The sequence below is a fragment of the Artemia franciscana genome, chromosome 7 (genome assembly GCF_032884065.1).
Source record: "Artemia franciscana chromosome 7, ASM3288406v1, whole genome shotgun sequence".
Taxonomy (NCBI): Eukaryota; Metazoa; Arthropoda; class Branchiopoda; order Anostraca; family Artemiidae; genus Artemia; species Artemia franciscana.
In genome coordinates, this window is record NC_088869.1 from 28,293,409 (window position 1) to 28,304,697 (window position 11,289).

General features: G+C 32.3%; 1 protein-coding gene across 4 annotated transcripts in view; it reads left to right on the forward strand.

The window, feature by feature from the left end:
• Positions 1-10,872, forward strand: part of LOC136029117 (platelet glycoprotein 4-like) — a 96,661-nt gene extending 85,789 nt beyond the window's left edge. For all 4 annotated transcript variants that reach the window (XM_065707194.1, XM_065707195.1, XM_065707196.1 and 1 more), the window contains 2 exons: positions 2,970-3,119; positions 10,705-10,872. In XM_065707194.1, the coding sequence (XP_065563266.1) occupies positions 2,970-3,119; positions 10,705-10,725 (171 nt within the window). In that variant the 3' untranslated portion in view covers positions 10,726-10,872. The remainder of the gene's footprint in view (positions 1-2,969; positions 3,120-10,704) is intronic.
• The last annotated feature ends 417 nt before the right edge of the window (positions 10,873-11,289 follow it).

Here is an 11,289-nt window from a genome sequence, read left to right on the forward strand (position 1 = left end):
CTTAGTTGAAGCTCGTGTCATGGAATTCTCAGACTAGATTTTCCGACTTGATCAGAAAAGTTTCTAATGCTGCTAACTTTTAATAGGCAGTTGTCAATTCAATAAATGGTAGTGAAAAGACTAGAATATATTCACGCTTTGCTTTCAAGCTTCAAATATTCATTATGTAAAGAAGAAAAGATAAAAACGGGGCTTTATAAGGCTAAACAAAAATACTAAAAAAAAACACAGAAAGCGAATATTTGGAAAGGACAACCACCTCTTTTCTTCAGCGCGAGCTAAAAACAATATATTCAAGAAAAATGTCAAAAGGACAAAGAACAAATCAAAAGTAAACGTGGATAGTCAATGTGAAAAAATAAAACCATTAAAAACCAATGAAAAAAAATATTAAAAGATAAATAAAATTCAATAAAAGCCAAAATTAGAAGAGTTAAAACCAAATGCTAACAACCATAAATTACCAATTTATGGTAAATTACCATTTACCAATATCCGCAATTTGCACAAAATCCAAAATTTGAACTACTATCGACGAATACAAGCGAACAACTGACAAATAAAACAAAAATTCATTCGCTCAAACAAACGAACCTGCAATTAAATAAGTTTGAAAATTATACCATCTGCCAAACATTTGATTCTTTATAGCCAAACATAGGCTCTTTTCAGGAAAATCCCTTGAATCCAATTAAAATCTGAATTAACAACTATCGTCATAGTTGATGATTAACACACAACTGTCTCTCATAATTGTCCATATCCTAATGGTCACGTAAACAGCCAATATTGTAATAATGCCAATCTTCTGTGAAATGTAAAAGGTATTAAGCCACAAATCAGGAATTTGCTAAAGAACACTGGGGTTTGTTTGATTGTGCCTACTCTGAGCTTCTTCTCCCTTTGGACAAGTGAATGCATTCGCGACTTCAATCAATCAACCAATAAATTTATTTAAGCAATAAAGAGATGCATATCCCATATGCATCCCAATGCATTCGCGACTTCAATCAATCAACCAATCAATTTATTTAAGCAATAAAGAGAAAATATTATAAGTGTTTAGGCTCTTTGGCCTGTGAGAGTGGGAGGAAAATGATCTTAGCCAAAAGGCCGAGAAGCGAGATTTCTATATATATATATATATATATATATATATATATATATATATATATATATATATATATATATATATATATATAGACTGAGTTTTATTTTTCCCAACTATTTTTAAAAGAAAAAAAATAGATTCAGTGTGTTTACACAATCATGATTGAGTTATAATCTCCTGTTGTCAAATGTTGGTGACAGCAATGTCAAATGATATTTTCGAATTGAATCTGCCGACATCTAAAACAAAAGAAAATGTTAATCAACTTCGATTTCAGGAAAAGTCACATATATATTAAAAAAAGATGTAAATTTTAGTAAAACTTAAGTAAACATTACTAAAAAGAAGCTTTTAGGATATAAAATAGAAAATGTGCTTTAAAAGACAGAAATAATGATTTAAAAGAACTCAATAAATAAAGAAAGCTAACCGACTAACCTGAAAATCAATTTCTTAGACATGTCCTCATCATTTTGTGTACAATTGGTGTTCTGGAACTCCAAATATAATCCTTACGGCTACCTAATGGGTCTTAGTCCGAAAAATAGCCCTATTATTACTATAATTTCTCACTGACCCAACCATCTGAGGCCAGCGCAAACACGCACGCTCCTACTCTATCCTAATTTATTCAAGTCTCCGTCGTTACACCGTTTTAGGAAGTTCCACTTACCCTTTAATTTTTCCTTACAACATCCTCCCATCCCCTTTGGGAACGACCTGCTTTTCGTTTGACCCTATACGGTTGGGTAACAAGGTCAATTTTTGGCAATCTGTCTTTCTTCATCCGCAGAATATACCCTAGCAATCTTGACCTGTCTCTCATTATTGCCCTTGAAAGTGGGATTGAACCACATTTTGCATACAGCTCACTGCTTTAGATACGGTCAGTCAGTCGGGTCAGTCCTATATACGACATAAAAAAAATAAAAAATAAAATAAAATGGCTATCGTTTTAGACAGATTTGCTCTTTTTCAAGTAGTTAATTAAAACTCAGAAATCTAAACTGTGTGTTTCAATAAATATTTAAATCGGTCAATTGTCTTTATTACCGAACAGTATTCTATCTATGTCTATGAACTGCATTGCACAATTGTTTGAAGGCATGGCGGCCATATCCATAGATGCACGCAAAAACTGTCGAGTAGACGTTAATAATGTATTTTCTATGGGTAAACTAAAAATGAGTTCTTACGCTCATACATTGATATTCATAAGGTTTAATATTTGAACCATTGAATTTTCAGCTGCGAAAAGAAGTGAACTCTAAAATTCAAAGTAGGAACTCAATCATTAATTTTTTGCTTGACTATGAACTACTCACAGATTGCTTCTCTCTCTCTCTCTCTCTCTCTCTCTCTCTCTCTCTCTCTCTCTCTCTCTCTCTCTCTCTCTCTCTCTCTCTCTCTCTCTCTCTCTCTCTCTCTCTATAATTTTTTTATGAGTTTCAAGTGTCTTTAGAACTTGCTAGTTTTCAGTAAAAAAAAAAAAAAAAAAAAAAAAAATACAAATCAAAGAAACACGAAAAAATTGAAAAACTAAGACTTCATATCATCACACTCCTTCTATATATTCTACTTATTCTATCAGATATATTGGACTCGCTATAAATTATTATGTTCATGTGCTCATAGTAGGCACGTATCCAGGATTTTTTTTTGGTGTAGGGGACAAAGAAAGATTAGTGATCATTCTCTGTGCATAGAATCTTTTTAAATGTATATTTGTAAACTTTGGTATGAGTTGGACACAATTTCGGGGGCGGATGTGGATTTAAGCCCGGAAACACCATCCCTCCCTTGGTACGACCATGGCTCTTGGTGTCTGGCCTAATCATTGATCTGATATATATTTTAGGGTGCTGACATTGACCAGGCGACTGCGGATTTACTTAAAGCTCAAGTGTATGCAGTGATCTATGCATTGGATATTACTGGATGGGCTATAACTAGTATTGGAATGATTTTAACTCTTGCAGGCTTACTTCTTACAGTTCAAGCTTTTAAAGTAAGTTCCTCTGACAATTATAGTAATTGGAGAATAATTTTAGAGGAACAATTAATTTGGAATAGAAAAATAAGTTTCCTATTTATTTTATTTTGTTTATAGACCGGAAAAATAACTAAGAATGAGTCATAATAATTTTAGACTTCTGCTGTTGCTGAAAAAAAAACGACTAGAATTTTAACTGCATAATGCTTTAACAGCATTTCGTAACTTTTATCTAGAATTTAGAAAAGTAGTGGAAAATAATTAGACAAGAAAAAAATGAAGAAAATATGTAAGAGATGAATAAAACTTTTACAGCGTCTAAAAATTGAAAAAACAGAGCTTGATTGTGAAAGTGTTTTTATTTGAAAAAGAAAGATACAAATAGAAAATATATCGTATAGATGGATACCTATCTAGTTGATCGAACTTTTGTATATTTGGTGTATATTTCTAGACTTAGTTAGATCATTTTTATTTTTAGTCTCTAAAGAAAAAAATTAGATGTAGATGATATTTGAATTTAAATCAATATTGAAAAAAAGAAATCACTGTGCCGGCGGAACTTAGTTTCCACCAATTAAATTTTCATAATCGTGGTGTCCCTCAGCACTCTATGGTAGGTTCTACCACTTTCCTCATTCTTTTATCATTTGATTTATGCTACTGATATTGTTAGCAAAATTAAAAACTTTCCTTTAAGAAAAATGACATTTCTTGCGGTACCCAACTTACAATCCCAATTTTACTGATTATTCAGCGTCTGTTTTGCAGCTTCTTGAGAGAAAATGGCTCTAAAAAAGTTAACATAAGAGCAAGTGAAGATAATTTCCAAATTTGTGATTTATTCTATATTTCTAAATTAGTTTTCTTGGATGTGTGATGCACGAACTAATAAAGGTGCTATACATTTTTAGAATTTTGTTAAATACTTAAGCTTGAATATTGACGGGACTTTATCCTTCAATGAACTCTTTGAATCTCATTGTATAGTTCTCTCGTTCAATCTGAACATTTTTTGCAAAACCAAGAATTTTCTCCCGCTGTATGTTTTAAGATTATTCTTCCCTTTTCCAGTGCACTCCTACACTTGTATTAGTTAAACAAAACTTTCCACATAGGTAGATTTTCAAAGAAGAGTAAAGTGCTGCATTAAACGTAAGACGAGTAGACATAGAGTCCAACAGGGGTTCAACCGTAAAACGAACATAAATTACTGTCAATAAATAAATGAAACCAAGAAAGAACCAAAATTGCGATAAGCAATCACGTCAAACCTGTATTATCATGACATTAGGTTTGTCATACTGTTTGTCATGATTTGTTTGTCATAACATCAATAAATAAATAAAAAAAAAACAACATAATAACCAAGAATACTGAAAACAACTAATGAAATATAGATTGACTGTTTAATATGTATTGATATTCATTTCCTGAAAGTTTTTACAGTTTTTTATTTATTAACTACATTAAAGAGAAAAATCTTTAAATGTCTTTTGTTTTCACTAAAGTGCAAATTATGTTTCGGTCTTTTGAAGCCATTTCCTACCGCTGTAAGAGGTAATTTTGGTTAGTTTTAAGTTTGACTTGGTTATTGGCTATTTAAAACAAGAAATAATATCATTGGATGGTTATGACATTGCCATAAATATGCATACAACTTTCAAGCTATTAATGACCGTCGGTTTCATTTCTAGCTTTTACATTTTTCAGTTTTTCCTCGTAACAAGAAAAAGAAAAAAATTTTCTAGTTTTTACTACATTTGTAAATAAAAACTTTTAATCCAAATTACGTAATTTTCGCATCGTAATAATACTGCTACTATAACTTCACTTCACCAAAAGTCTGCCTGAGGTCAACACAGCTTCGCACGCTCCTCCTTGATTCCAATCCGCTCAAAGCTTCACTCTTCACCTCTTCCAAGTTCCAATTTACTTTAATTCCTTCCATATGACTTCTTCCCATCCAATTCTTGGAAGACCCGGTTTTAGACCTAGTTGGATGGTCAAAAAGAACAATTGATGGATATATTAGATAGATTTGTTTTCCTAACAGTAATATAATTAAACAAAAATCTACATTATAAAGGTTCCATCGCCTGTAAGAGGGGAAGAACACATAAAATTAAAGAATTAAATTCTCAAAATGTAAAGCATTTGCTTCATAAAAATAAAGAGAAAAAAATACTAAATATATACAAAAAAAACAAGGAGATTTCATTAAATAAGCTTTATCAAACTACAATGAATCACAACATCTATGAAAATAGTAATAATAATAATAATAATAAAGAAAATTGATTTAGGACTATATACATTAAGGAAAAATTAATCATATGGAAGCAAAATATTTTACGAGTCTTTTGAAGATGCCAAACGAGTGACATTCTCGAGCCGAATCGGGAAGGGCGTTCTATGTCAAATGACACGCAACAAAGGCATTAAAATCGGATCTTATTGTTGGTGTATGAGGAATTTGTATATTTAGAGAACTACGTAGCTGATAATTTGACCGATCAGATAATAAAGAAGACGTATATCTAAGGGACCTAGGAATATCATCATGGAGCTGAATAAAAGTGAAAGACACACAGGAAAGAATTCAAAGTTTTTCAATATCAAGTAACGGTTTAGTTGGCGAGCGATTTACATCCTAGATAAGATTTATAGCTTTATCATAAGTATTCGAAAGCGGTTTGAGAAAAGAAGGGAAAATAGACATCCATATGACTGGACAATAAGAAACATAAGAATGAATAGCACTGTGAAATAGGAATTTATTATCGGTCCAGGAAAAATATATTTTGAGTTTTTTTTAGACTACCATGGTTTCTGCAAACCTTCATTTTAGTCACATCAATATAGGGTTAAAAAGATAAATTTTTATCTAGGAGGATACCTAGGGAACGGACTTGGCCATCCTTTGGTCTATTAATAAAGCCTTTGGACATGAGAATTTCAAATAATTGATGACCAGCCTGAGATATACGAAAAAAAACAAAAAAAAACTAGTGTTAAAAACATTTAAGGCAAGAGAGATAGCATCAAACCAAAATGAAACCCTCTCGAAGAGGTCTACTAACTTTGTACAAACCTCATCCTCTTTTCTCCTAGAAGTAATAAAGGTGGTATCATCGGCAAAATTAACCAGAGAATCAGAGGCGTGCAAACTATGGTTATGGGTACGGGAGAATGTTGGACGACATAGACGACAACAATAAAGAATATTTTTATTTCTAACTGCAAAAACTAGGTCATTTACGTAAATTAAAAACAGTGCTGGCCCTAAAATTGATCCCGAATCCCATGGTAAAAAAAAAAAAAAAAATAATAATTCAACAGAAATTATTCTATCAGACATGAAATACTTGAACCGAAAAAACTCACTACCTTTTACACCAAAATGAGAAAGTTTAAAAAGAAGAATACTGTGGGTTAAAGGATCAAAGGCTTTACGAACATCCAGAAACAAAGCAGCAGGAACCAAAAGGGGGTCTAGGGGAGAGTAAAGATAATTAAATAAGCATGCTCAGTTGAATGTTTTACTTGAAAACCAAATTGAAAATTATGAAAAAAAAATCCTTCAAAGTAGGAAAATTATTTAAAGCGAGAAAGCATCGTCTTCTCAAATATTTTGCTAAACACAGACAACAAAGAAATTGACCGATAATTGGCTGGATAATTTCGTGTCCGCCCCTCCTTATATAATATGATAACTCCAGCACGCTTGAGACTACTCGGGAAAATACATGCTGTAAGGAGATGTTAATAAGCTTCGTTAAAGGAGAAATTATGGAAGTATGAACATAATTACTTTAGTAGGAATATTCTCAGGGCCAGACAACGAAGAATTTTTCAATCCCATAACTGTTTTAGTAATTTCTATCTCCGTCGCTGGTTCCAAAAACATTAGAAAACTAGTGGCCCGAGATAAGACCTGATATCGGATCTTGAAGGGGGAGAACTAACAGCAGAAACGATCCTTTTACCAATATTCGCAAAATATGAAGTAAATGTATCTTGAAGATTCAGCTCACCCTCGATAATTTTGCGATGGAGATCCAAAAAAGAAGGGACTGGTAGAGACTGAAAAGAGGACCTAAAAACAGAATTTATAACCTGCCAAGTCTTTCGAATATCTTTACCGCAATCCGAAAAACAATGAAAATAATACTGACACTTGGCCAACCTCTAGCAATGTGTCAGCCTTTATCTATAAAACATGTCCTAGCCATATCAACCTTTCTTTCATTATGTCCATAGGGAGTAGGATAGAACGTCATGTTCGGAAAGCTTGTTGTTTGACGTTCAGTTAAACGGATACCTAAAACAATGCGTAGACAATTCCTCTGGAAAACATTCAACAAATCTTCGTCTTAGTGTCAAAGTGGCCATGCATCAAAACTATACTTGACTATTATTACCTTAGCTTCCAGTATTCTAATCTTGGCTCATAGATTTATCCTCCTATCCTTTCAAGCTTTTTTCAACTGAGGCTATTTTTACTCTATTTTCGCATATATACTGCACTGACCAGTTTTCTAATAATGCCATCGATGTATGTAAAGCTGTCTACTCGGCTAATCTTCTCGTTACTCAGCATCACCTATTTTTCTTTTTTCCCTGTAAAGTGTCTTAGTTTTCCTAATATTGATTTTCATAACTGTTTTGGAACTCTGAACTCTCAAAAATCCAAAAAAGCCTTCATTTTGCTACTATTTGTCTAACACAATCAATTCATCTGCATGATCTATATCTGGGAGGGTTTTTCCTCTCAATTTGATTCCATGCCGTCCCATGCCCTTTGCCGTGTTCCGTCCGTCAAGATAAACCATCTAAACTGAGATAGAAGGTAGACGTGCTTAACTCCTGATTCGACACCAAGTCAGCTACTAACCTCACTTCCTACCATAAGCGCAGCAATATCGTTCTCGTGCATTTTACTACATGCACATGCAACAGTGCTTTCTAGTTCGTTGATCAAAACTTATACTGACATAATCATTCATTCTTCACTACTTCAACAGTTCTACTCAATTAGAATTGGATATTCAAGTATTAACTTTTCAATACTATCTACCTTTAGCAAATATTGTACTCAGTTTTTTTATCGATCTTTCAAAATGACTCAGTGAAACTAAGAGAGCGTTTAGCTCTTAATCAACTGAGCCCTCAAAATAGCTTGGTCTTTACCCCTTTCAGAGTCTTTAGTTCTCAGCATTCATGTGTTTATTCTTGAATTGTCTTTTGCTTTTTTTGAAAAATTTGCTTTATGTTTCTTTGGGTACATTACTAAATTGTTTCAGATTATTCTAAATTATTTGTCCATTTACTTCTTTCAAGTTTGTGACCTTTTTGGGCGTTGTTGTTTCATACCTTTTCAAGACACATCATTTTCTCAAGCTTCTAAATTATTCTTTTGAACTTCCCTTTTTTCTTTTACGAATAAACATTTGTAACCAATTTTTTGGTTGCAGGCACAATGCTCAAAAATAAAACATATAAGCTCTAAACGTATGAATATTGAGATTTTAAAAACGAAAGAAATGAAATACTACTACTACTAACAACTCACCGCAGCATCAAGCCACTTGAGGCCAACACAGCTTCACACGCTCCTCCTCCATCCCAATCTATTCAAAGCCTCTCTCTTTACACCCTCCCATGAAGTTCCCATTTCCCCCAAAATCTTACCAACATAATACTTTGTTTGTTCGGACTTGATTGATTTCTTTGTGGCTCACCCATCTAGGAAGCCTTTACTTATTCAATGAAAAATTTCCTTTTGCCTTTTTTATCTCACCTGAGAATCAATGTGTTACTACTCAGGGGTTGATATCCCCATTGAACTACCTTTTTATCATTCCTAGAGGAAGGGCTTAGAGATACTTCTTTCAATGTTCTATTTGTGGTGAAAGAGTAGAACTGTTTAAAAGGCTTTTTTATTGTCTTGTTGTTTTCCAAAATAATTATGAAATAAGCACGAAAAAAAGAGTTCGGATTTCCTTTTCATTTGTTCTTAAAAAATAGTGCCGTACTTGTTTGCTGACTGTAAAAGAGGGCCAAAGGGTGAGTTACGCGGCCCCACTATTCTAAGGGCCATCTGGCGAAACTGATTTTTGATAGTTTTTTTTCCTCCTTAAAAATTGAAAAAAGTTTTGAGGCTTAAAGTTAAGGTAGCAGTTTTCCGAATTTGGAATCCAGTAGCATCGAAAATTATAAGGCCTGCTTGCTAATTTGAGTTATCTAATTTGGGCAGCTTGCTGATTCTAAGAGATTTCAGTTTTACCTAATTTTGTGCTTAGACTGCGAGGGGAGGAATGGAGCATTTCGAGGCTCCACTCCTACCCACTTCGTATATGAAAGGGGGGAAAGCCCTTTTCATATACGGAATAATTTCTGTTCGTTTTAAGTTTTAATGTCACTCATTAATTTCAGTTAAAAAAAATCTGTTCTTTAATTTAATTACTAAAATAAATATCTGTTGCTTGATTTTTTCGATATATTTGAAATAACAGATTTATGTTATTGATCCATTTCCTACCAGCGTAGTTTTAACAAATAATGATCCCTTCAGTACCCACTTGACTTACTATATTTTTATCTAAATTACTTCTGAACACTGAAATCAGCAGTCGACACTTCCTATTTCATATTTAACTTCTTTAAACTTCATTACACTCAAACTTCCCTTTTTTCTTTTACGAATAAGCATTTGTATTGCGAATAAGCATTTAAAAGGAACTTCCAGTTCCTTTTAAATTATTGGACACCGCATTAGACCCGTAGAGGCCCGACCCGCGTACTAAAATGTCGACCTTAGTTTATACTGAATTGTTCTTTTGCGTGTTTAGTATAGATATACCGTTAAATAGATTTGAATATTAGACTTCACATATTTTTTTTAAAAAAGAAATAATTCATTATTCAATTGGTATATTATTTACAGAGAAATTTAATTTTCTTTTTTATAGAAAGTTCCACCTAGATCGCCCAAAATTAATACCTAAAGCTAATAAATAGTTTAGCCTTCTATTTCTTCATAAATTTAGTTTTTATAATTTGTGCCAAATAATAATTACTCATATAACATTGTTTTATATATTCTTAATTTGTTCTTTCTTCCTATCAAACATTATTTAATTGCAATATTATGGAAAAAAGTCATATTTTCACACTGAAGCTTCTCAAAAAGAAAATTTTAGAATAAAGGTTGAACTACTTCGTATTTTACCTTTTTTCACGTATTGCAATTATATTAATATTATCAAAAGTTTGTTTTTATACTCCGGCTGAAGTCTAAATACCCTTTTATCATAACTTTGTTTCTACTGCTGTTCCAAAATCCGGTCGCTGTTAGTTATACGCCTGATCAATTTCTTAGGTGAAAGTTAAAAAAAATGCTATTTTCACAGCTTATTGATATTTGAAATTTGCATAAAGAAAAATTCAGTGAGGTTTTACTTTGTAATTTTTGTATAAAGCACGTTTTTTGATTTAGCTATTACTATCCGTCGAATCACATTATTTCATCCGTAAATATGACTTAAACACGGCTTGGTACCTGGAATGATTTATTGATTATTTTTTATATTTTCAGAAATCAAAAAATGATGTTTGAAGACATTCAAAACATGGAATCTTGATAATAAATGTCTGTGATCTTTTTTTTTATTCTTTCTGCGACTCAAATAAAGCAGAACGTACGTATAATCGGAATTACTAAGTTTATTTGAAATTAAAAGAGAGAATGTTTTTATATATTAAATTTTATTTTGTCTGAGAGAATATTTGAGATAATTACTGATACAGTTGCTATAATTCTTTTGTTTCCCATGGTCTTTTTATGGGCGATTCTGTTGACCCCAACTAAGCTGTTTATCTCTTTCTTAGAAGCCATCGTCCAGAACGGGTGCTAATTGAAATTTTGCTACTAAATCTGGTCATCGTATATTCACACACTCTCGACGAACCAGATTTAGAACTCGTAAATTGCTGATTTTGACGACGTGAGGTAGCGCGGGTAAACTAAGATAGTTACGATTAGGTGAAGGGTCCTGAAAGAAAAATATCTAAGTTGTTTTTTGATTATATATATATATATATATATATATATATATATATATATATATATATATATATATATATATATATATATAATTATTCACTCATGTTTCAATGAATA